This window comes from Onychostruthus taczanowskii, unplaced genomic scaffold (genome assembly GCF_017590055.1).
Source record: "Onychostruthus taczanowskii isolate IOZ18803 unplaced genomic scaffold, ASM1759005v1 scaffold22, whole genome shotgun sequence".
Classification (NCBI taxonomy): domain Eukaryota; kingdom Metazoa; phylum Chordata; class Aves; order Passeriformes; family Passeridae; genus Onychostruthus; species Onychostruthus taczanowskii.
The window spans coordinates 4,369,860-4,396,873 of NW_024499462.1; the positions used below are offsets into that span (position 1 = coordinate 4,369,860).

General features: G+C 39.6%; 2 protein-coding genes across 6 annotated transcripts in view; one reads left to right on the forward strand and one right to left on the reverse strand.

Annotated features, from left to right (window-relative positions):
• The window catches only part of FAM13C (family with sequence similarity 13 member C), a 106,364-nt gene extending 103,262 nt beyond the window's left edge, over positions 1-3,102 (forward strand). For all 5 annotated transcript variants that reach the window (XM_041404833.1, XM_041404831.1, XM_041404830.1 and 2 more), the window contains one exon: positions 1,143-3,102. In XM_041404833.1, coding sequence (XP_041260767.1) covers positions 1,143-1,266 — 124 coding nt within the window. In that variant the 3' untranslated portion in view covers positions 1,267-3,102. The remainder of the gene's footprint in view (positions 1-1,142) is intronic.
• Positions 2,898-27,014, reverse strand: part of PHYHIPL (phytanoyl-CoA 2-hydroxylase interacting protein like) — a 31,464-nt gene continuing 7,347 nt past the window's right edge. The window contains exons 2-5 of the mRNA XM_041404835.1: positions 13,698-13,894; positions 8,704-8,878; positions 7,615-7,732; positions 2,898-4,149 (exon numbers count right to left, since the gene is read on the reverse strand). Coding sequence (XP_041260769.1) covers positions 3,615-4,149; positions 7,615-7,732; positions 8,704-8,878; positions 13,698-13,894 — 1,025 coding nt within the window. The 3' untranslated portion in view covers positions 2,898-3,614. The remainder of the gene's footprint in view (positions 4,150-7,614; positions 7,733-8,703; positions 8,879-13,697; positions 13,895-27,014) is intronic.

The window sequence follows — 27,014 nt, forward strand, 5'->3', positions numbered from 1 at the left end:
GTCCTGGGCAGGGGTGTTTGTCTCTGTGAGGGTGGGCACTCTGGGGTGCACAGGCCAAAGGGGATGCACCTAAGGGCAGGAAAATACCCTGGTATTCACATGCTCTCTGAACAGAGATTTCACTTTCTCAGGAGAGAAAGCAGAGAAAAGAATGATTGAAACAATTCTTATCTCATTTGCTGCTCTTGTGTTTGTGCCCATGTGGAATGTGTTCTGGAGAGTGTTTACCCCAGGTGATTGCTTGATTGGATTCTGGTGATGGTTGTTTGGATTCATTGACCAATTGGATCCACGTGTGTGTCGGGCCTCTCGGGCAGAGAGTCAGGGGTTTTCTAGTTAGTTAATGATAGTTCTTGTTTGTGTAATATAGTTATAGTATAATATAATATAATGAAGTAATTAATTAGCCTTCTGATATAATGGAGTTCTGTGCATCATTCTTCCTGCCCGCTGGGCATCCCAGCACTGATACCATGGACATGTCTGGTCTCTGGAGATGTCCATCTATCTCTCGGCTTAGCTCCTTCAAGATGTGGTCATCTGTGAGGAAAGCCAGGATTTGTGGATCTTCCAGGACATGCCTGCAATGAGTTTATACCCACCTCAGCACAGGATATTCCCTGAGCTCAAGGGAGGCTGCTGAAGTCTCTTTCTGAGATGTCACTCTGCAGAGAATAGACTTGGCAGTTGGTTCATTTTTAAACAGCCAGATTTTAAAACCAGAAGCTACTGGGTTTTTTTTTTTTACTCAGAATTAAATACTGGCCATTTTTCACTCTGTTTTTCCTCCTCTTCATTAAGCAAACATTTTTGTTGTAAATCATGGTGTATATGGGCACTGGTAACAGTGGTAACTGGTAACCATTTGCAAAGCACTATTATGACTTCTCTGCATATTTGAGAATCAAGTAATTGTACTTCCACAGCTGTCAAGAAAGTTGTCTAGTATATGAAAAGTCAGTATTTTAAATATGACTTTATTTCTGTATATTAGAGCTTTTTGGTCCTGTCAAATTATCTTAGTCATTTACAGTCAGTAAAAAAAAAACCCCAATCCTCATCAGTTATTGCAGAATTAATTTTTAATACTGTTTCTCTTCTTACTCGTAAAAAATGATGGTGCTTTTATTTGTGTTTCATAGGAGTCCTCAGAAAGAAGATCGGGTGCCAATGGCTGAGGAATACTCTGAATACAAGCACACAAAAGCCAAAATCAGGCTTCTAGAGGTTCTCATCAGTAAGCATGATATTTCCAAAACAATTTGAAGTGAATGCAGTGCTGTGATATTGTTCTCTAGGAAAAAAAGAAAAAAAAAAAAAAGAGAGAGAAAAAATCCAAGCAAACAAGGAATGAAAAAGAGAAAGTAATTTTACAGGTCTTGGTCTGCTGCACGATTATTTGACACACTGAGATTTTTGATGCACTTTACCAATTATAATAGCTGTGATGAGAGAGGACAGCAATATGCAAGAATATTAAGCACGGGTGAGTGGAATATAGTATATATTTTTCCTTTTGAAAAAGCCTTGAAGTGCACTGTGAGAATGTTAAGAAATTAAAAGGATGCTGAAGTAATGTAGATTCTCAGTTTGACCTGCTCTACAAGTGTGAGGAAAGGTTCTGCAGGTTTTTAATACACCTCAGTACATGCTAACGTGCCACACATTTGTTTCCAGAATTAACATGTGTTATAACTAATTAGTAATGTTGGCTATTAGGGTGCTGATTCACTAGATTAAAAGAAATGAATTTGAGTGAGTGAAGGAAACACTCAGAACATACTCTAGCTGTCAAGACAGAGCTGCCATTCAATTCCAGTGGCTTCAAAGAACAGTGCATAGGGAGAAGCAGTGCCAGGGCTGGGCAGAGCAGAGTGATGCTGCTTATGCAGGAAAAGGCCACAATGAGACTGCCAGAGGGAACTGGTGATGTTACAGGAATAAGAGAAAGTGCTTGGCAAAATGAAACAGCTACAGCTTGCTGAGAGAAGATGGAGCAAATGTCCTGGCTGCTGTCCTTTTCACTATTTCACAGGACCTGGCTCACAGAATTTAGAAGTCAGTAAATAGATCAACTACATGCTAATTTTGATTTCTCTGTTAACCTTTGCACTTTGGTTTGCCTGACGCTATAACATTCGCTTCTCTACCAAAGCTCGTTCAAACGCATGCACTTTGTAAAATGTTGAAGTACTTCTTGTGTTATAAACTGCCACATATATATATATATATATATATAAACAAGATTAGATTACTGCATTATGCTAAGATATTTTGGATAGATAAAGTACATGGTATATAAGTGAGTGTCACAGTTATCTGATGAGGACTGCTAGACTTCTTGTTTACTGAAAATAAGGTTATAAAAAGTTATTTTTCCATTGGAGTTATGCATCTTTCTTAACTTCCAGAGCACCACACTTTGTAATATTAAGGAGAATTGTCACTGTTTGTGGTAGGCCATTGGTGTAAAAAGTGGACTAGTAATAGAAAGATTATCAGCAGGTTTTGTACTAGAAATTAAAAGCAGGGATTCTGGGAAATTACTACCCCAGACAGAAAGGAGGGAAGAATTACTTAAAGAAAAAAAAAAGGGACTGGAACCAGTTGAATCATGTTTAGTGTTTTGCTTTACCTGTCATTTTGTATTGACCACATAGTATAAGCAACCTGTTTTTTATCTTGGTAAGAAGATTTTGATTTTATAAAGCCTATTATGTACCAACCATGTTTGTATTTATCTAGTATGTAATGGCATGATTTGGAAGATGTACACATCTTCAAGTAGTATGGAGGAAAAAATATGAACACTAAAAAAGGAATTTTTTATTTTGCACCGTTTGTTGTTTCAGTGTACTGATTTAATAATTTATAACTTAACTTTTATGAATCAGAAATGGTCTTCATAAATCTGTTTTAATTAAAGTCATCTAGAGCAACAGGAACAGATACAGAGCTATTTGAAGTTTACAAACTACATCTTTGATAAGGGAAAATGATTTAATGACATGTATACAATTGATATTAAAATGTAATCTATATATTCTATATGATTGTATAATATTTTATACAACAGTACAAATAAAATATTTTTCTATTATATTTATTATGTCGAGACACAGTTTCTGTTTTCAGTTAGCTAATATAAATAACATAAATAACACTGTCAAACAACACGTTGGAAGTGCTGACATTTCTAGGCTCTGAAATTCAAATCATGCTGCAATTACGACCTTTCATGCTGTTCAGTTTCCCAGTACTTGTTCAGTAGTTAAAATGAATGCATATTTAAACACCATTTATAAGCCGTTATTTTTATTTTGCTAAAGCAGTTTATATAGGATTTTGTTATGTTTGGCAAGAAACAGAAAACAATTTTTGCAGCATCTAGGTATAAATGGTTGCCAGAAAGAAATCCAGGACTTCTAATCATTTAAAGCATCGGGAGAACAGAAGGGAGAGAGGGAGAGAAGAGATCCTAAGAAGGCTATTGGAGGTTTTGAAGACTGGCAGTTGCTTTTGGAGACAGCGGCATGTGCATGCTTCCGACAGAACTGTCTGACTATGGGCACGGGCAACAGAGGTTTGTAGGCTCCTAAGGAACGAGGGGAGTTTTAACGTCCAACACTGATATTGCAGGTCTTGCAGCTGGGATCTTTCTTTGCGTTTGCAGTAGACAAGCTCATTAGTTGGTGACCAGTAATTTCAGCAACTGTGCCAAGGGAGAGATCCACAGGATCAGTGTAAATTACTTCCAAAATAACATCCTGGGCATGATGGTAAACCATGACCCCGTCTTCTTCATCGCAGGTCAGAAATTTGTTATCTTTTATATTTAGCTGGGGAAGGCGCTGCTTACAGAACTCATCTCCTGGTGACCCCACGGGGGCGATCACGAGGATGACGTAGTGGTAGGCTGTGTACATGCAGTAGAAGTCTCCAAAGTACAAGTTAGTGTTTGGGTTGAAGAGTTTTTCAGCTGCAATCTCATACCTGTATCTTCCATAGGGTGAATCTTGGGGTGGCTTCCCAGTGTTAAACTCAGTGTTGCAGCTAAAGAAGATGCCTTCCAGCTTCCCACTGATCGGAGAGCCATGGCTGCCACTGTTATCCTTAACAGAGGGCTGCATAGCATTCCCATGATGCTCTCTACAAATGAAGGACTGGTATTGTTTATTTTGTAACACGTGGCAAAGAAAAAGTGGAAAGTTAGGACATGCTGTTTGGAAACAGGACTGAAAGGACACAGAGGAAAACCATTAAACTGAAAGAGAGGGCTGGTGTCAGGGTCTTAGGACCAGGAAAAGCAAGTGCCATCAGATTTGGGAAGAGCTAGAACAATTCCTGTTCAAGGCCAAAATCTGCTTTTCCAGCCTGCCTTCTCTGTCAGCTGTCTGGGTATCATATGCAGGCAAAAAAACCAAAAAACAAAACCACAAACAAAAAAGCCCCCAAATCACAAATGTCTTTAATTAGCTGATTTGTTCAGACTTACACTACATTTTTAACAATAAACACATGTTGACTATTGGTCTCCATATGCTGAATATGCTGCTTGTTAATATGTATTTTTAGCATAGGCAGTATATAGTTCATGTAGTAGAATACTGCCAGTGAAAGTTATTTCTGAAGGATGCTTTTTAGAGAGGTTATAGGAAAGAACGTACTGTCTGCCAGTATTTTTTGTCCCCAAATGATCATTTCAAGTCTAATTGGTCTACTGCTGACTTCAATCAGTGCAGAGCTGGGCACAGAGAATTAGGCAATTTGGTTAGTTTCCATTCTGGTTGGTATCCAGCTTCTGCAATCACTAGTCCTAAGGGGAAAAAAAGACTTTTTTTTTTTTTTTTTTTTTTTTTTTTTTTTTTAAACCTAGCTTAATTTTATTCCAGTGAAAAGAAATGTACAACAAACAAGTGAATTTTTGAAACCCCAAATCCCAAATTGCATTCAGCAGCATTAGGCTGCTAAATTTAGGAGAATACTCCAGAACACCCCCTCTAACCCTCCTTAGCACATGAGATTTTTATGTACAGCAGGGCATTCCCCTGTATTTGTGTCCCACACAACTCTGGAAGTGCTCCAGAGGCAGCTTTGACTCTGTCTGCACCTGCTACCACATAATACCTGAAAGGGAACCATCCTCTTTTGTAAGTCCTGCAAAACACCACATTTGCTAGGTACCCTTAGAACAATGTCTTTATACTCACTGACATGACAGACTAAAATGCATGAGGCTGCATGGGGCTGGAGATTCTTATGATTCTTATATTCCCCTCTTGCTTTGTTTTTACTTTTCTTTTTTCCTTCTTTCCTTCTTTTAGGAAAGGGGAAACTAGCCAAAAAAGTCTGTTCTCTCTCTGCTTCTAACTTGTAACAGGTCCATGTAAAATGGTGCTGTGTGGGAGAAGGTTTTGCTTGGTTAAAGTGGGAGGTAGCAGTCAAAGCAAACAAACTCAGTGTATACATTACAAAACAGCTCTGAATCAACTCAGTAATATCTCCAGCTGTGATTAGTTTTTTCATTATTTGTAATCTCCTCAGCAGCACATCTTTATTTTACTCTAAGATGCATTTCAGAAGTCTTCTGAGCCATTCAAATACTACTTATTGTCTCAAGCCCTATTTCATAAGCCCTATTGATTGGCGTGGGGAGTATAATTAGTATTTTATGACTGAAGAGATTACTAGGGAGAAAAAAAGAGAAGGAAAAAAAAAGGTTGAATAAGCTTAAATAGCCACCTGAAACCTCTGCAACCTGAAAAGTCAGGCTTCATTCTTAGGAAGTATGTTCCATTTCTGTGGCAAGATACTGACATCCAGTGGCCAATTAGGCTAATTATAGGTTGCCCTTTCGAGGAATCTGAGCTGCTTTTGGTGCTCCCAGCCCAGGTAAGCTGCAGTGACACAAACAGCCCTTGTGAGCTCACCTCAACCCTCCATTAGGGGCTGCTGTTTTAGCACCAGGAACAGCTGCCTGTATGCCAATGCTACCGGAGTTTTTCCAGGCTGTGTGATGACACCAGAGACCATGACAGGCATGGGATGACAAGGAATTTTCCCTAATAGGAAGCACATGGTCAGGGCTTTTATAATACACAGACAGGTGTACTGGGGAAGGATTAGCCCTTGTGACTATATTAGTCTATTTCTGATCAAAAGAGGAGATCATCAGCCAGTTCTGGTAGTGTAGCTTCCCACTGGCCTGGGAAAACAGGTTTGTGTCTCCAGTTCACTAACAGAGGGAAAACAAACGCATCTCTGTTGGTGTCAAACCAAGAAAGAACTTAGCAGGAAGAAGAGGAACAGACAGAGTGCAATCAATTAGAGTCACATCTGGCAGAACAAGGCTAAACCCACAGCTATAAATGCACTCAGTGGCAATTTTCAACACTAATGAACACAAAGTCAGATGCACTATGATTACATAGCTGAAAACAAAGCAGTGTGAGGATCAGAACAGCACAGGCATTTCCCTTCTGTGATGTCCAGCCCAGGGTGGCAGCAGTGGTTATGAGGGTCTCAAAGAACCTCAACAACTGCAATTTACTCTCCACTTCTACTGAGTTTTGCAGCTGTGTTCCTATGTGCAATAAAATAATCCTTCCAAAACACAGAAGGAGAAGAGCAAGTCCATGCTCTGCAATATCCAATACACTCCTGGAATAAATTAGATACCCAAGACTACAAAATGGGAATGTTTCCAAATATAGTAGAGTCTGTTCTTTGAAGCTGGATTGCCTTGAGTTGTTTTTAAAACTTTCCATTCCAGGCAGGTACTAGTGGGACACTCACATAAAACTGAAATTATGTGGCCCAGCAGGGGCCCTATCTCCTGATGAATATTAAAGAAGCACAGTCAGTAGTGCAGCCTTCCAACACAATGCTTACCTCTCATCCATGTTCTTCTAACAGGAGAATGTTACTCTGTGTGGCTGTTCCTGCTCATGCAGCACAAGCTTTGACTCCTTCTATCATAAAGTCTGCTTTTCTCGTATCCTGATGCTTCTGACCATGTGTGGAGGGCACGCTGGGTCTCCAACAGAACAGGGAACCTACCTCCAGCTATCCTGTTTTTTCATTCCAGCTGAAGCATGGCGGTTTAACACTGCCTAAACATAATGCCATCTCCCTCCCCATATGGTCTATAAATTAATATTCAGATTGAAGAGTCTGTATAACTGCATTTGAGCATGGAAATAGGATGGTTGTACATGGGAGAGCAAATATTTGAGATGGAACTCTTACATGCAGGCAAACGCCTGTGCACACTGCTGTACACTCCTACTGTCAGTCACCTCACTCTTAATTTCTCAGTACAATGGAAATATTTGGCTCCTAAACTCTCCATTATGATTACAGATGCTTTAATCAGGCTGGAGTCCCTATGAGTACCTCAGTTTCTGCTTCAAAACACAGATTTTTATCGCCAAATGGAGGTGCTGAGTTAAGCAAGGTGAAAGAAACAATTTGTGTTTTATTCTTTGCCTTCCTCTGAACGGGCTATAAAGCATATGGACGTTCTGCTCTAGCTTCAGCACAGCTGTCTCTATTTACTTATTTTCATTAGTCCTTTAATTTGCCAAAGGACTTTGAATATGTTTAGTTTCTTACCTGATATAATCAAAGTATTCTTTGTGCTGATTCCGATAAAAAACAGACAGTTTAAGCATACGGCCTGCAATCACTTCAGCTTTTTCCAATAGCTGTGTTAGGTGAACTTTTGAATAATCTGGAAAGGAAAGACAAACTGCTAGTACAGGGGACAGGAAAAACCACAACACTCCAAAAGCCACAGACACGCAGACTGAAAACTAGGAACAGTTTTGGTACTATACATCACATCATGCCCCAGTTCTCAACAGTGGAAACAAACAAATCAAATGGCACGAGCATTTTGTGTTTCTCACAAACATGAGGTGTTTGTGATTCTCCCCACTCCTTCCTCACAAAGACTCTGCAAGCCTACAGCGACTTTCAGCTCAGGATTTCCTATGTTAGAGCTGGTTTCCCTGTGTTTGGGACTGCAGTGCCGCTCAGGACTGCAGAGGAGCTCAGGACTGCCCTCTCTGGCTCATATCAGTTGACAAACTATTTGCTACATACCAGGTTGTGAGCCAATAGCCAATGACAGTACTAACAAGGCTTGCTTAGGACCCAGCTTAAATGGCTTACCAACCAACATGGGATTCATACTGAGCTTGCCTCAGTCCTCAGCTTTCACACAGGCATGAACAGTGACAGCAGGTAATGAACAGCAAGATCCAAAGGAAAACTTATAAATCAGACAGGCCAAAGTGATGCTCAAGATGGGGTGTAGATGGTGCTGAGGCTTTGCAGCATGCAAAGAAAGCAGAGCAGCAGAATGTCTTAAGCTGTCAGGGAGCTGCCCTTCTACCTTTCCCCACAAGTGCTGGTAGCCAGCGACAGGCACACAAGTGGCCCTTTCCCAGCCTGGGACAAGCAGCGGTGCCAGGCACAGCACTTTGGGACAGCTAAGCTATTGCACAAGAAAAGGGCAGTCCAGCTGCCTCTGCTTAACGTGCCGAACCTCGGTACATACAAAGCCAAAAATTCCAGTTTCCAGGGGTGACTATTTAAGGCCACCAGCACAGCTGGCACGGCAGGTGCCCAGCCCGGAGTGGCAGCGGAGGCAGCACTAATTGACTCAGCCTGTGGAGCAGGATCCCTCAGCAGCGTTACCTGCGGTGCAGAACTCGATGATTTCGCTCCACTCGGACACGACGTAATCGCCATCGACCTGCTTGGAGGCCGTCTGCACCGCCACCGTGTACTCGGTCCTGGGGCTCAGGAACCAGTGCCCGCGCACGGTCATGGGCAGGGGAACGGCCTTGGCCACCAGCTTGGTGGGCACATCCTACAGACAAAAGCACCAAAGGACACGCAAGTCAGCAGCGAACCCAAACCAATCTGCCACCCTTTCCTTCGCTGCTTTTGCAGCATAGTCCCCAGTCCTGGCTCTTCTCTGCAAACTCCAGTCATTTCTCACAGTTTGTTGGTGCAGCAAAGTGAGCAGTGGCAGAGGACAGTGGTGCAAGGCCTGATCTAAGAGACACGGGGATGACTTGCATGTATGAAATAATTATTTGCTCCAAATGACTGTAGAGTAATGCTATGATATATAGCTCAATTGTATAATTCACTCGAGGATCATTTATGTTTACATATGCAAAGAAAGACATGCTATTGAGAACAAAGCTACCTTAATTTAAGAGCTTCTTGTGCTCTCACTGGTTTCTTTCAGCCAATGTAATCAAAAAAAATTCCTCCTGCTGTCAATCTGTCCAGCTACACTACTGCTGCTACCTTCCAAACTAAATTTCAACAGACAAAATTAAACACATGGCAGGCTGGTTCACATCTTTCAAAATACCCTTCTGTACAGAAATGGCCAGAAGCCTAACAGCTTGAGCCTACCACTGAACCTCTTGCTTTCCCCTGCACTGCCCCTTCAGATCCTCTGTTTTGTTCTTCCAGGATATCAAAGACCCAGGATGCAACCAAGAAAAATAGCTGCTTGCTGTAGTTGAAATACTTGATTTGTACAGTACCAAAGACTTTGGTGCAGACCACCAAAGGACAGAAAAAATGGAAGAACAGGACATTTTATGCAAGCACTGTGGGGGAGAGGACTCACAATGGAGTTCAGTGATTCTCTGTAGTGTACCTGAGGAGCTGTGATAGAGTGAGAGTCATTTATTATTGAATATTCACCAGTAACAATAGAAATGTGAAAAGTGGGCACTTTAAATGACATCCTTAACTGTCTACCTACAAATACTAGTCCACAATAATCTACCTATATAGTAGTCCCATACTAGGACTACAGATAGATGGACTACTATAGTAGTCCTATAGCATAGTAGTCTTTAAAGGAAAAAAGGAACAGAAGGGATCATGATCTCTAAGCAAGATCAAAAGGATTTTTTCCCCCTTGTCTTCTGTTATGGGAAAAAGACCTTTCTCCTTTTGTTTTCCTATCAACAAAAAATTATCTTCAGTTTCTGTATTAAGAAAGTGTAAAATTAGCAGCTTGGGATATTGCAATAATTGATTTAATTGAGTGATAATCCAGGGTAAAATTTTGTTGTCATGACTTCTTTTTTGTCAATTCTCATCTAAATCAAATAATAGTTGGGTAAAAACTTTATCTGAAAAGGAGAGAGTTGTGCATGCTGCAATTCATAATATGTAGAGAAAAATTACAAAGGAAAAAAAAAAATGAACACCAAATGACATTTAAAGCTACCACCCTGAAAGGCATCCCACTGGACTGAGTCTGCTACTGCTAATGCAGTCAGCAGGTGCCACATTTAACATCATTGGTCTTCCTGTCACCTGTTCTTGGGTTACAGTAAAAACAGCTTCCACCTGGGTCAAATCTCTGTGCTCACACCCCAGTGGTGGCTTTTTCCCCATTAATTTTGCCAGTTTTCATGTGACATTAAAAGCCTTGTTGCCCCAGTTGTCAAAGCTTTACCCTCCAGCTGTGCATCAGCTACCTCTTTTAACCATATCAAAAAAGCGAGAGACTACAAAAAAAAAAAAAAAAAAAAAAGGGTAAAAACAAAAGAAAGGGGCAGACTACCCAGACCTGAGGAGTTTATGCCTTGCACAGCTGGAGAGGAGGGGCAGATGTGGTGCCTCTCACAACTCTAATCTGCTGTTTTTTTCCTAAGCAAACACCACATTTTTTTAAAGGCCACAATACAGAAGAAATATTCCAATGTTCACACTGAGGTTCGTCAGGGGATTCTCCACTTCTCCCTTTCATCTCTCTTCTGCCCAGATCTCATTCCTGGCTGAGCCACCAAAGAAGTGCAAAGCAGGTACTGTGCCAGCCCAAGGAGAGCCAGGATTCCAGAGTGGCAGATGGCTGCTCCACTACCAGCACCCACCAGACAGCTCTAAAGCTACCTAGATGGCAATAATTTCTAAGAACAGCCTGGGAGCTTTGAATAACTAAGCAGCAATGTTTATGAGTCACTCTACTCTACTTTTTAGGAAAAGAGGCAGCTTTCAGTCTTCAAATTTGTAGGAACTCAGCACATCCAGATTCTAGTCCCAGTTTTGATAAATATTTGAATATTTTTCTTATTACATGGGAGTAATCATATTTCCATATTTAAAAGAGAGGAGGTATGCAAAATGAATTGAAAAGACAAAAATCTTAATACAATTCTAGTCTTTGCACACCACTAGCAATACAAATCTCTTTCACAGAGATGATGATGATAGTCAAAAATAATAAAACTTCATGCACCCTAAGTATGCTGAATATACTTTATATATTTACCAAGAGAAACAGTATTGGAAGGTTGAATCATTCCCAGGTACACAAGAAAACAAAGAGCTCCCTTTCCTGAGGTACAGCATGGATCTATCAGGTGAAGTCTATATCCCAAGTAACTTAGAGCCATCTGAGCAAACTGACACTTAATGTTAATTCTGTATAAGTCAGAAAATGAGCTGGTCCCTTGTGTTAACACCTGTGAGAGAGATGGGCGCTTGCAGTCCTTTACCCTACCTGTAACCTAGGTAAGGATGAGTTCTCCTTGCACAGGCATCTTCGGGGTGGTGAATGACTCCTAGGAGTAAATCCCAATGCTCTGTTTTATATCTAGGCAGTAGGGCTCACAGTTTTCTCTCTAAAAAAGCTCTGCCAGGAGAAAGGGCGGTGCTATCCCTCTCCTTTATGCGAAAGCTTTTTTAGGAAGTAATGGGATGGGTGGGGACTGGAGTCAGTTCCCTGCTGTGAGGATTCTGTGCTGGGGTACCAGTTCCTGCTGCTGAGCTTCAGCTGGGAAACTCCTATGGCCAACCTTAGAGGGAGGAAGGATGCTTGTCTTGAACCACACCTGGGTTACACCTTTGGAATCTGAGCACCTCAATTATCAACCCAAGTTCATTCTAGAAGGTGTGCTAAAAATTGCTTAGTACTAAAGATGCATGAAAGCAAACACCCAAGTGCTCTGGCACAGAGCTGAGTATTCAGTCTGTGCTTTACTATTGTCTACCCTCTCTCTACTCTCTGGATCTCTGTCATTCAAGTTTGGGAATAAAACCATCAAAAAATCACACAAAAATTTTTAACCAAGTCACTAACAAAATTAGTAGCAATCAATTTTTACTTAATTCTGACAAGACATCCAAATTATTCATCCTTTTAATTGATAGATTTTAGTCTCCTGCTCTCACAAAACCAATTACCTTTGTCCTTTGACTAAGCACTACTGCACAATAAAAAAGCTAGGGAATTGCTGAGAAACACAAAATAAATCTAATAGCTTTTCTTTATTGTACTACCAATATCCTTCCCTCCTTCCATTGTAAGTCTACAAGATTGTAGATATCACAAGTCTGTGATAAAGATTCTAAAGTGTATGTGGTGTTTGCTCTACTAGGATGGCTCTACTTTTCACTAAAATAAATGTTCCAAGTATACACCAGTCAGCACATGAATGAAAAAAACATGTAGAATAATAAAATAAATGAATTTAGAAAGCATCCATCCCCCTTTAGAGAGCATATTTATTCCTGCAGTGTAAAATGGGAATTTCAATTCAAAGGCTGTCAGTCCATAATTAGTGAGAGTAAGAAAAAAGCAATTTATTTGCTATTACAATTAAAAATGGGGCATAATACCTGCCTATTATTACTTTAGGTTTAGTAGTGCTTCACACACTGGTTCCTAGCAACTGCAACAACCTGGCCAAACATGTAAAATTCTCAATTTAAAGAAATAGTGATTTTTCGTTACTCTTACTGCATATGTTACTTCCAACCAAAAACAACAACAACAGCAAAAAAGGTCAAAAAAGAAAATTATACACCTGCCATTAATAAAAATCTCATTAAAAATACTCTCATAATAAAAAGCCTCAGAGAAATTGGTGGGAATATCTTCTGTTTATCTCACTGGCTTAGAAACCAACACTTATTTAGGTGCTGAGAAAATTACAGCCCTTACATTTGTTTGGACAGTTATTTGTGCCTTGGCAAGCCTTATCTTTTAGATAATGCCATCATTATTTTTAAATTTGAGGAATGTTCTATCTCAGTGTTTCTCTGGACATCTCAGTATTTCAGCTGTTCTGAGGTCAAAGAAAATTTTGCTGGATTTGGTAAGTAAGGCATTTGCAGATCCTGCAATGCCTCCAATATGTTCCTGCACCAGAGGCTTGAGGAAAGAGGCCAGATGAATATTCAGGTCACAGTGATGAATGCTGCAAACTAAAATTGCTGGAAGCCTTCCTGGAGTGCATTAGAATTTGTGGCTCTTCTGTTGAAATGATCGGTGTTGCTCTCAGGAGTCTGTCACTGAACAAGGACAGGCAGGGAATACACACATTTTGTAAATAATGATAAAGAACTAGTCAGGAATAAAAATGGCAGTCTTGCACTACATTGTAGAGGTTCCAAAAGTGCTTTCAAATGGAACAGAAAAGGTGATGTGCAGTTCTGGGTGAAACAAGTGTATTTGTGTGTACATGCACATAGGCTGGAGGCAGAAAAGGTACTTTGAGTAAACCAAAATCCCATCAGATTAATCAAAACCCACCTTTGCTGGATATCAATCCTGTTTGCCATGGCCTGGCTTTGAAAGGTTAATAAAACAAAGAGATTCATCTGCTTAAAATCAAGCATTTGTGCCTTGATTTTTAAATGAAAATTACCTTGTGTTTGAATTTGTTGGAATTCTTGTTTTCTTTCTTGTTGAGATCGATGAAGTAATGAGTAATGCGATCCTTGGATTTAGAATCCATGTCCCAAGAAATCTTGAAGGAATCACACGTGATGTTACTTATTTTGATGTTGTGTGGGACTGGAAGCTCCTCCATCTCTGCAATCCCACTATCTTGTGATTTATTCCCTGCATGGAAAATAAGCACGATTTGTTCAGTAAAGGACCCATTTGATCAGTGTTTTGTGTGCTCCAGTAGCAGCACATCCCTGAACAGCCTTTCACAACGGCTCAGAGGGTCCTCAGCAGCCAGTGGGGTACAGTTGTACAAGTCTGGATGTCAGTGATGGAAAGCATTGGAAAGGGATGAAATTCCTCAGGTGAATAAGCACTAATAGCATGGTGCAGAGAGTGGCTGGCATCACCGCTGTGTGTGCTTGCAGGCTGACAGGACAAACCACCTGAAGCTATCAAGTGCTCCAAGGTTCAGTTAAGAAGCCAGCCATGCCCACAGTTAACATAATGGCCCTATTCATATCTGTCAGTGACTTAAACACAAGCAGAAATCATATTTATCCTTAAACCACTTTTCAAGCACAAAACACAGCCAATCTCTGCAAGGTTTATAGATTCTGGATGCATATACACACATGTGTACACATATTTAAAACAGCAACTTCTTTGAAATGAAACAATTAACACTTTGGTGAGCCACAGCAAAAGGGACACACAAGCAAGCCTCATTTTCTGTTCTTTATTCTTCCCGTTTTCCCAGCTGAGACCCTGCAGTTTTCTTGGGCAGTTATTTTCGAAGTACATATGGGAGATGAACAAATGACCATTGACCCCAAAAAGAATCACTGGTTCTAAATTTAGGTCTCCCCTTAGTCCCCAAGACAACTTTATAGTTCAGCATTCCGTGAACATTAGAATTCAGAAACGTTAGGTGTTCTTGCACTTACATAAGACCCAACTCAAAGTGAACAAATGAAAAAAGCTCAATAAGCAGAGAAAAAATACTGGGTAAAAAATGAAAAAATCTATACGATGTAAGAGAAGAAGTAAAGAAACAGAACACAAAAAAAAGAAAATTGAACATAGATAAGGACAGATAGAACCAAAGGAGGAAACAAAAGCTAATGAAAAAAAAAGCCTAAGAAAGGGAGGAAAGCTCCCAAATTCTGGCCAGATGATGAAGATGGGAAACTCATGCAGGGATGTGGGGTAATGCATTGTCAGAAATATTCACAGTCACATCTAATTATAGAAAAAGATAGTATTTATACTTTCATCATAGCTGGTAAAAAATGATAAAAAACTGAACTCAGTTTGGGCAGTAATAAAAGTAAAAACTTTACTTGGAAAACATTAGGAACATTTCAGCCTCTTAACTCTGCCAAAGAATTATTCCAGCACTTCAGTGCAGGAATATTACTGTGGGCCTGATTGTTGAAAATTCTGCCCATAGATATGTGAAATTCAATCACAGAGTCTGCAAAATTCATAGATCTCCAGTTAGTATTGTGAATAATGTATTTTTACTGATGACTTCAAGAACTAATAAAACTATTTTTCTGTTTTTGTCTTATTTTATGCATTTACATCTAAAAGGTTGTCTAGTCTTCAAACATCCTATTGCTTTTTTAAAATTATTTTTCAACTAATACCAAAATCAGTTAGTGCATGGTCTTGCTCAAAATGCCCCCTATTTGTGCCATACACAGTGACATTTCCAACAGCTGCACTGGCTGCAACAGGCTCAGAAATACCAGTCATTACTGAAAGCTTTCTCTTCACATGAAAGACGTGGTAAGTGCTTTTCCCAACATGACATTTCAGAAAGCCAGCAGGGAGAAAATGGCACTGCTTTCTTTTGCAAGCAATTTGTATTTGAAAGATGACTGAAAGCTCTGCCAGGTACACTGAAAAGGCTTCATATGATCGGCTCTTCCAAGAGCGAGGCTCTGTGTTTAAGCACAAGGTGGAGTGTGGCTGCTGAGGTTCTCAGAGCTGGAGAGCTGGACAGACTGAGACCCCAGCACACCGAGCACTGTGTAGCATCCTGAACATACATGCAGCCAGGAAATACAAACCATTAATCCACAATAGATCAATGTGCAAATTGTTTGCCTAAAAATGAGATTCTGTATTCCATACTCAGGGCCTGAGCTGTGTTACCAACAGCCAAGGTGGTTTCAGCCTCAGGACACGTGCAAAGCAGTAATTCACTGCTTTGTCAAATTTTTACTTTGTCAAAAATAACAGAGAGAAAGAAACATTTTGGAGAACACCAGCGGCAAAGAGCAAAAGTGCTTCTGGAAATAGGTATCATTTTCTGTGCATTTCTTGGTATTAATATCTGGCACACATCTTCAGATATCTGCACTCCCATTCCCATTTCTTTGCTTTTGAAGTGAATAAATAGCTGTAAGTTAATGTCAAGCAGAAAACCTCCAGATAATTTTTAGGGTTAGGGTAGGGGTTAGGGTTGAAAGAGTCAAAGAGCCTGCAGCTTCAGGAAAACTGAGGCTGGAAAAGGCAAGGCTATCCCAGCAGGGCCTCGACATTGCTGCTCCTGCATGTTTGTGATCTGGAAACCCATGGTGCTGGGTTAGGGGTAGGGTAGTGCTTAGACAGAAAACTAGGTGATACAACACACATATTTTAGGGGAAGTATAAAGACCACAAGGAAATCTAAGCACACCTAACATGCCAAGCTCCTGAAGAACCTCCATCTCTAACACTGGCCTTTCCCCCAGGACTGAAAGTTTGCTACAAAAAAGAAAGCCCAGATTCAGTGGTGATTGCTCTGTTCACCATGTCTGTCTGCATTCAAGCACCTCAAAGCAGCCTCTAGGTTGCTGCAAGGTTTTTATGGTGGGTGAGACATCCAGAAACCACTGAATGATTTGGGAATGACAAAAGCACAGGGAAGTCCTGGTGTTACCCCACAAGCAGTGACTGGGAGGAAAGTCAGTGGCACTGTGGTGACCACAATATTCTGTGTCTGACCACAATATTCCCCTACACTGATGTAATTTCACTCATCAGGGCTGCTGTCATGCAGGAGAGGGTGCACCAAGTGCTGGGTGTAGTGTCTGGGAATACACACAAGACATTAAACTCCTGCAGTTACTTCTGTGAGCTGTCAGCTCCTTGAAAACCTACGAATGTGATGAGGGAAATGGGACTCGGGTTCATGAGGCAGAAATAAGCGAGACTGTACTCACAAAGTACAAAATTAAATGCTAAGGCTAGATACGTTCTGGGAAGATATCTGAAAATCAAAATATGTGTAGATAAGGATGAGAAGCAATTTCTGAGACCCTGAAAGATTAGGTTTATAGATGGATAGATAGATAGATACCAACAGCACATGTAATAAACACACTAAAGGCCAAACAGAATTTTATAATATGAATCACATTTTTTTAAAAAATCTCACCTTATCCAGATTTAAAATGAATGCACTGAGGGAATAAAAATGTGGTTTTCTCAAGGTAATATTTTTAATAAAATGAGAGATATTAGCTATGGTATTTTAAAGAAGAAATATTTGATGAGATGGGATCAATGTCTAAGAGCACACGTCTTAGGCACCATGACATAAGAAATCCTCCTACAGAGGTGGATGCTAGCAACTGAGAACAACTCATTTACAAACAGGAACTCTCATGACATGAGCAGAGAAGCACTTACACCTTCTGAAATACAGAACTTTCTACCTTTTCTTGTCTTGATAATTCAACAGATAGGTTATATATTAGACCTATAGAGGTAAAATATTGTAATTACAGAAATCTGATCTAGACTGACAATATTTAAGTGCTGTAATTGAGAGTGAATTCTCCAATTTACTGAGAAGGTATTTAATTTCCTCAAAAATTCAATAGAAGGGAGAAAACCCTTCATTCTGTATAACCATCAAAAATGACAGGGAAGTGCCAGGAAATTACATATTAGGTGCTACTTTAAATTTAACTAAGCAAAAATACAGTCTGATGTTTTCCTCCTGTGCTCAGGAATGAATGGCTCCCTGTCCAATGGCTGGCTATATAGAATTACAGAGCCAGGACAATACGTCCTCACCAAGCAAATGATTAACCTGAATACCAACATTTCAATATTCACAGCAACACCTTGTTCAAGAGAGACAGTGAAATCACACAGAGGAAATACAAATGCAACAACATTTAAAAAAAAATAATTCAAGTCTGTTATTTGTTAGGCTATGTAAGTGCACTTCTCTAGGATGGTTACTCTATTTCAAAGAGCAATTTTTTATCCATAACCACAGAAGTAATGTTGATGTTTTGTTTGTGCATCTTTTCATGCACAAAAAAAAATAAGTGAAGAGTCTCAGACTCTTAAGTATCTCTCTCTCTCCCTCAGAATCCTGGTAAACTACCTCCCAATAGAGATTTTTACACTTATATAAGCATATTTAGGAATATTTTCTAAATAAGTATCCTTGTAAAACTAATTCCTAAATTAGATAGAATGCCTGACCCTAGAAATCCTGTTAGAGGGATAAATCCCTCTAAACCTTCTCCTCATTTCCTCCTCATTGTCTAATACTACTGCTGTGCATTTCCTAGTATGAAACATGCACTGTGTCCAAAATATTTTAAAAACAGTTTCAAGAATAAAGCATTACTTGACTAAAACGTGTATCTATATTTACTGAGTGGTTTTGAAACGTGCAAATACATTCAGATTCTTATTACATGGTTTTAACAGCTTAATTTATCTGCTAATCTAGGACATTGACTTCAGCAGGAATATTCCACACACAAAAGAGAGCGAATACAACTGGACTCTGTGAGTACAAATGTGCCTTCAGTACAGGCATCTTCTTCAGCTGAGAATGCCCCCCAAAGAGTGCCCACATAAACAAAGCACTGAGCAATCTCTGGATTGCCTGGTTTCTGTGCTGAAAAATTTGTCTCAGCCCCTTACAAAGGACTCGATTCTTCCTCCTTCTCACAAGGAGGATGAATGTACTCCACAAGTGGCGCCGTGATTCCCATCAGCAGCAGCCCGGTCTCTCACTCCTGCCACTGCCAGCCAGAGATGTGCAGGCTCCCAGTTCCCAGGTCCTGCTCTCTGCAAGCCTGGCTTCCCTGCTGGTTCCCCAACACCCCCCCAGCCCAGATGCCCATTTGAACAAAATACCCTTGAACAAAAGCAGGTGGGACTTCAGGGGCTTTGTTTGCTCAAACGTGTGTGTTCCACCAACACCCCTGGGAATACACAACACACGAGCGGCAAAGCCGAGAGCTGGCAGCAGCGAGCAGAGGTACCGTGGCAGATTTTGGAACGTGGTTATGCGATCAGAACTGAAGGGCTTTGGGTTACAGCTCACTCTCTCAGCAGGCACTGAACACAACATTATGTTCAATATGAAATTAAGTGTATCTTCACAGAGGAGGTTACTATAATTAGTAAGCAGAAATTAAATAGTCACATTATAACATTTCTGTGGAATATAAATTTTGGCATAGATAGTAGATTCTCAACAGTGGATTTGTTGGGCCATATGTATTCTTTCTAAGTTAATAATAAAACCTAAATATTTCTTAAATATGACAGCAGAAACAGTAACAAGAAAAGAACCAACAATATTCACTCCTGTGACAAGACCACAGATATCTTGAATTACACCTGGAATAATTTTGATACAAAACATGCACCTGTTAATCCAAAAGGCAAGGCTGTTCTCCAAAGGATTTTATGCCTATGACTTGCAATGATGTTTAGGTACAATTTTCATATGATGTACATAAAACACATATATGAATTTTTATACATATATGAATATATATATATGAATTTTCCAGACTACTGGAAAATGCTAATACTTTTACTATGCTAAGAAAAACAAAAATACTGACAAAAAACATCCCCCTTGGGCAGTGAGCCTCCTCAGGCTCACTTTGCATACAGAGAAGAGAGGCAGTTTCCTAGATGGGGTAATCTGAGTACCTACAGGTAACACTCGACTTTGCCCTGGAGGAATCTAATTCTTTTCAGAGACTAGAGAGGGAGGTCACAGAAGCTAAGAGCTAGCTGAAGCTACTCTTCATAATAATTTCCTAAATTACATTTGTCAATTTGACTGATTCTCATGATGCAACAGCAATTTGCAAAATTTCTGCCAGAGAAAAAAGAAAAATCATGGGGCTAAATAGTATGTTTTATGCTGTAGGCAATTTCTGAACTCCTTAGCGAAGAAATCTACATGTCACTGACTCAGAAACAGCCTTTGGACTAATACTTTAAAAGGGATAATCTTTTCAAGAATAATTTATCAGAATTTCTGTCAAATACATAATTTACCCCCACAATATTTTTTCTGAAAGCACTGATAGGATCTAATATCTCAGGACATTTAAGCTTGAATGTGGATGAATTTATAACTTGCTAACTTCAATTATAGACAAATTATTTAATAACTGCAATTTAATTTTAAATAAATAAAATAAATAGTGCATTTAATTGCATCATTAAATTAATTCCTCAAAATAATTGTTTCCTCTCTTGCTATTACCATACAGAAAATTCAGATATATCACTGTACATTGTCCTCTGCTGCTATCAGCCAAATGGTCTAAATGAGCATCAATTCTTCCTTTGATTTTTGCCCTACCCTTACTCTAAAGAAAACTTTAAGTAATGATTAGTAACACCTTCAGAAATAGCTAAATTACTTGAAAAAGTCTTATTGAAATCAATGGAATGTAAGCTGAGTTACTCAAGAACTTCTGCAACTATGTACACAAACCCACAGACCCAAAGGATAACACAAACCCCGACTGCAAATCAGATCAATGGCTAAATTGGCAAGGCTGACCTTATTCTTTCACTAAGATTTAATTGTTATTTCATATCCTGAATTATTTGGCATCTTGGAAGTATTTAATATTTATACCTTGCTCATTCAAAACTAAACCACATTTCAGAATGTCCACAGCAGCCAAACCCCTAGACCGAGTACTGAAATGGAAATAGATGCAGGTCTTTGTTGATATAATTACCTTTTTTAGAGTTCCCCTTACTCCTATAAGATATTTTTTGAAGAATATTTGTAAGGAAAATGGAGGTCTCTATGCCTTTATGAATTACTTGGTATCCCACAAGGTTGGGCCTTTATTATTGAATTTTTCCTCTTTTATTTTTGCAATTTATTACAAGTAAGTTGAGGAGTGTTAACACAGTAATATGCTAAGCTAAACACACATAGCTTTACACAAAATTTAGTTTTCATTGTATTAAAAATAAATGGAGAAAATATAAAAAAGGAGGACTTTCATCATCAGATGGAAATATGCAACTGAAGGGTTGTAAATAATCATGTAGGTATATTTTTCTTCACTAAGCACCAGGAAAACTGTAAAACCACTCAGGCTAGAAGATTAAACTGCCACCCATGCTATCATGACTACTCTTCCCTGTATCCAAGATATGGAGATCTATTGAGATCCATTGACTCTACCATGCTCTAAGGACTGACCAAATCCCTGGGTGGAGAGCTGAGAAGTGCTGGGATCTTCTTTTATGACCCACGAATACCAAAACCAAACAAACTGAATTGGCCAGCCAAGCTGAGACTGAGTGCAAATGTCACCACCATCCATCAGCATCTTGCTCCTGTATGCAAAAGAATTTATACCCAGTTGCCTCTAACATTCTCAGCCTGTTTCACTAAATATGGCTTCATTTTCTACTGTACCTTGTCACATAAACAAGCTTCTCTGTGGCCTTCTGTGAAAGGAGAGCTGCAGTATAAAAAAAAAAAAAAAAAAAAAAAAAATCTCCTACTGGCAAACCCTCAGTTTTCACGGCTCTGCCATCAGGGCCAGGCAAGAGCAATTCTGTCTTCTTGAAACCAAAAAGGACATCATTGCAGCCACAAACACTAAGCCACCACAATTTCCTCCTAATTAAATACTCCCATTTTGTTCAGCACAGCAAGCTTGAGGTACATGGGTGGTAAGTGGCTCTTCTCAGCATGTGTTGGCTGCAAGATACATTTGAAAAACAAATTTTAATTAAAATGTGCATTTCTCAGTTGCTGAAAGGGAAAGAAGGTAACAAGGGATGTAAAAGGCTGTAAACCACCATCTCAATTTAAATGACATTTAAAAATTAAAATTAACTTTACAGTCCTCACCTATACAACTAGTATTTGAGTGTAATGCATACCTTCAGTTATACAGAATTCCAGACTTGGAAAGCAAGTATGTCAGAAACTACTACAAAATCTCTCCCAAATCAACCTATCATATGCACTTCATTCATTTAGCAGAAGTCTGTGTTATCAGATGTCTATTATTATCTAGCCAGTGGGAAATTCTGACCAGTCTTCAGACTGCTCTCAGGCCCACTTTGTGGTGTATTTTTGTAAGGAACAAAATTTTTCAGCAGACTCCCACCCTGTTGATTCCTAAAGGGGCAGATTTTGGAGCAGGAAGGGATACAAAGCTTTTAATAGCATGAGGTTTGTCTCTTCTGGTGAACAAAATGTACAGCTGCATCCGAGACTGTGGAATTGCCTATGTCTCCAGGACTAACAACAAAGGAAAACAGATCTCAGATGAAGGCACTGACTCTATGACCCCAGACAAGTTGCTCGGGGCCAGATTCCGATCCAAGTTACACTGCTCTGGGTCACTGGCCTAATTGCTCCAGTGCTCTTCAGCTAACAGTGAAATTGAGGCAAAGCATTGCCCTCAGTTTTCCATTGCTTTTAATATTAACTGTGTATTAGAGAAGTGAGTGGCCTTTCATAATTTGTGCTTCCACATGTCACTAAACAAAGGAGAGAGACAAACAGTTCCATTTTAGTTTATTACTGTGAACCTCATTCATATCGGTTTACCTCATTCTTTGGCTGGCAACAACTTGTGCCATTTATTGCAGCTGTGTCTTCATCTAAACCAAAAACGTGTTTTCTACTTCTAGTTGAGTCATGTGAGTTCAAATCTAGCAAGATGAGGCAGCCTTGTATTCACATGAGCTTTAATGTGACCTGCCAGCTTCCCTGAAACTGCAAGTGCCTTGATCACAAAAGGGTTTTTTCATTTAAAATCCACTTCCTTTCAACAAAGGGAAGCCCAGACAGAAAGGCAAAACTCGTCACTTGCAGGGCAGCAGAGAGAACTCAAGGCTGGGGAACATAGTTTTACTAAGCATTTTCCTTGGGAAAGTAGGGTGCTCAGCATGAGTGGGCTTTTGTAACTCTCTGGATACCCTGGCAGTCTGCAGCATGAATGAGCATTTCTTTACTTCAGCGACCTGGCAATTGCTGCGTGCTTTTCACACACATCTCTTGTAAGAAATGGGATTTGGCTCTGGTTTACGCTAGTTTGTGCTTTTTAGCTGTGATTTGAAATATATTACATATTCACAATAGTTCGGGAAATTCTGCTTTGTAACTTGTACTGCTCTATTTTACATTTAAATTGTATGCACGTTTCAGAATTGTACGCTGTTTCAGACTTTCTCTCAGGCCCTGACAAATAAAGGATATAGGTCCTTTTTTTTTGGCAGGAGTTGTTCTCTTTCATTTTTAGCTGGTTTCCTAGGGAAACTAAACATTGCCAAGGCCTTTAGATGTAGGTCTGCCACTGGTTGACTGTTCCTAACTTTTGAATCTCTGACAAGAGCAGAGAGCTCACAGATAACTTAGGTTGCTGCCAGTTTCTTTAAGGCAGGCAAGCATGCAGAAATGAGAGGATCCTGCTAAACACTCCTTATCAAGAGGAAGGTTACAATGAGGTCAAGCTATTCACTTTTGCTAGAATATAAAGATGACACAGTTATGAATATTGTAGCCAAAATAAATCTTTCAGCAGCGTCTTCACCACATTGGAATTCACCCCTCACTCAGACACAGTACAGCATACTGACTGTGCATATTTATTAAAAGTCCCAGGTGTAGCTGATCATCTTCCTGTCTTCATGGCATTTGTGACAGAACTCTCCTGTACATTATCTAATGAAAATTGTCTAATGAAGAGGAGAAAACTCAAAGTGAAGTTTTGATGTAATTAAGTTAAAAGAAACCTGCAACAATTCTAAAATAATCCGATTCAAATCCATGGTCCTCAATAACTCTCAAATTGCTCTTTAAAAAAGCACAGCTCAGTTGGATACTTACAATAGCTCCCATTACAAATTTTTCTGTAGTCTTATTATGCAGGCTATCAACAGCCATTGGACTGCAACAATGGCACCAATCATGATCATGACAAGACAAAAATTGATTAGCTATAGAGGAATAGCTGCACAACCTTCTACAAATTCACAATGCCAAACAAATTCCCTTGGGTATGGTACTTAAAAAGAATTCATATTTAGATTAGTTTTTCGTCTTTTGGATTTAGAACATTTAAAAGCATCTCAAGGAATGCTCTCCAGTTCCCACTCCCTACGATATGAGCTAATCTAATAAGCATACTGAGATACACTGAAGGATTTTGTTTTCCTCTCTGGCTTCCATCTCCAGCACTGCACGCTTGCACTAGGGCTGACAGCCCCACCAGGCAGCCTAGGGGGCTCCCTGATGGTCTGCTCGGGAAGCAACACAGAAACCAGCTGAGCATTACAGAATACACAAAAATAGAAAAAGGAGAATCACTATACACGGAGATTGTGGTTCTGTCTTCCCTGCACTTTTCCAGTTATGAGAAAGCACAGAATATCAGATGTGTTCCTACCACACAAGCCATGCTGGGCCACCTAGCTACCTGATGTGCCACAAAACCTGAAATTAAACTCTCATGCTCTAGAAAGGCTGCTCTACTCAGATCCCTGGATATCAAGTATGATTTAAGAACTCCGTGCTACCTAAACAGTGACAAAGAGAAGTAGAGAAGTGACATATTATTTGTGTCAGGGTCCCACAGCATGGCACAGAGCTGTTCACAGACAGAGGAAACAAAGAATTGTGCTTGGAGTTTCAGGTGCCTCCATCTATGGGGGAAAGAAAGCAACATCTACAGGTGGGCAGAAGGAAGACAATTACAATAAATGCCATGAGAAGTCTTACTGCCCAAACCTGTCCTTTCATGAGGAGTAAGGTGGTAGCTGTGTCATCACAGCACAGGTAACACTGTCTAAAATTCCAGTATGTCCCACACAAGAGGGCCATAAATTCCCTGTGATCTACTGGAATCAGCCTGAGGGGATTTTCTGTTCCTGTGATTAGAGATATATCTTGGAATTACACTGGAACTGTAAAGGCTAGAAGTTGATCAGAAACAGTGCTCTGAAAATCACATGCTTTCTAGTCAACATCTATATTAAGTTACCAGCATAAAGTTCATCACGAAAGTGTAAGTACATAGTATTTACCTTATGTCATCACATGGAAGATGGACCTTAGTAGCATTAGAAAATACAATCTGCTGCACGCCCTGTTTTTAATTTTATCCCTTCCTTTATATAAACCTACATACAATTTCCCTTTACATAAGTTGCATTAAAAAGAACAACAACACAGCATGAGTCACTCCACAGATACTTGTACACTACAACTTACAGCTGGCCAAGACTGAAAGAGCCTTTTAACATCTTTTTATCCTGCTTATTCTCAAGTCCAAATGTTTTTGACTATGAGTACACATAGAAGTGAACTGTAAAAAAAAGCTCAGAATAATCTTTTAAAAATGTTATTTCTAGCCAGAAGTTAAATGCAGATTTTAAATACGGGTTAAATATATAAACAAGTATATAAATCTATCTTATAAAAAAAGACAGACTAAATCCAGACAAACTGCAACTTACAGAGAAAAACTCGAAATGAGATGCCTATCTGTATGAAATAAACTAGAACACACACACCAAAGACTAGGAAAATACAACACTTGTAAGTTCTCAATCACGCCAAATTATGAATGCAAATTGGTTTTTACACAAAGTCTTACTGAAGCCAATGGAACAGCTCAGGAAAGAAATTTATGGGATGCTTCAGATCACTGCAAACCAAAGAATTCTCCTAACAAGTGCTTGGATATACAAAGCTTAATAGGGCAATTCCATCAACTGTGCTTCTCCTAGGGCTGCCAGCTGGGAATGACTTTCTCCAATATCGAAGAAATAAACTCCAGACTCCACTCCACTTGGAACTAAGAGTGCCACCTGATAACACTTTCTGTCACTCTGCAGGAATGAAAGAGCAACACCAAACTAGTTTTAAGGCTTCCCATTCTTGGCAGCAGCTACACCTGTCAAGACTCAGAGGAACACTTGTTAGGTTATGAAAACAGTACAGCTAATCATTGCTTTTGGAAACATCCATGCAAAACACCTTGTTCATTCAAGCAGAAATGAAACAAGAACATTCTGAGAACAATAAAACAAAACTGACTAATGATTCAACTACAAACACCACTGTGAAAACTGATTCAGTTACAAACACTACAATGAATTCTAAGCAAATCTTCCGTGCTGAAGGAAAATGTTTCAAGGTCAAATAAAGAATGCTCCACTGTGAAACAAACCCTAGTGAAGAAATCACACAAAGTGATCCTGGAGCAGAGTTTTCTTTAGTTCCAACTGCCTAAACACTGTCTTAGCTCATACTTTTCTATAGCAGTGACATATTTTATACACATATCCTGTACTGGCAGTGTTAGTACTGTTTCTCCAGATATGTTTACAAATTTTTGAAGAAAGTGGTCTGCAAGAAACATGCTGAAAAATTCTGTCAAAAGAGAACAGAAGACATAATTTAAGCCTGTGTTCAGCCAGAATTAAATATAGCCTTCAGGTCACAAAAAGCACAAAAGGCCACTCATGCTGGCAGAACAGAAGATGTACCTACTGTCCTGAGTGGTCCAAGAAAAACTCAGACTGGAAGGATTTTTAAAGATTGTCTCCTCAGTCAGGGTGGAAGATACCACCACTACTTCAGCAGCACAAGGGGACTGAAAACTACCTTATTCAGAAAAGGCAGAGCCTTCAAACCTGCTGTTTAGAAACCATGAACAATAAAAGATGCAGGAAATTACAAGGAATGGGTAAACAAGAAGATATTTCTAGATTATAGAGGAAAAAATGGAAAACTAATCAGGCAGAGAAGTCCCAAAATGAAAAACCAAGGTCAGGAAAACAGGTTTCAGCAAGCAACAGAACATAACAATGCCTGACTGGAACCCATTCTAAAAGCAATGACGAAATACTAGAAAAATGTAAGTAAGAATATAGTAGAGCCTTTCCTCAACACACCTCACATGACAGAAGGAATACTCTGCCTGTTCTAGAAACGATGGTTCTGGGACCAGGAACCTCACTGGAAAGCTGT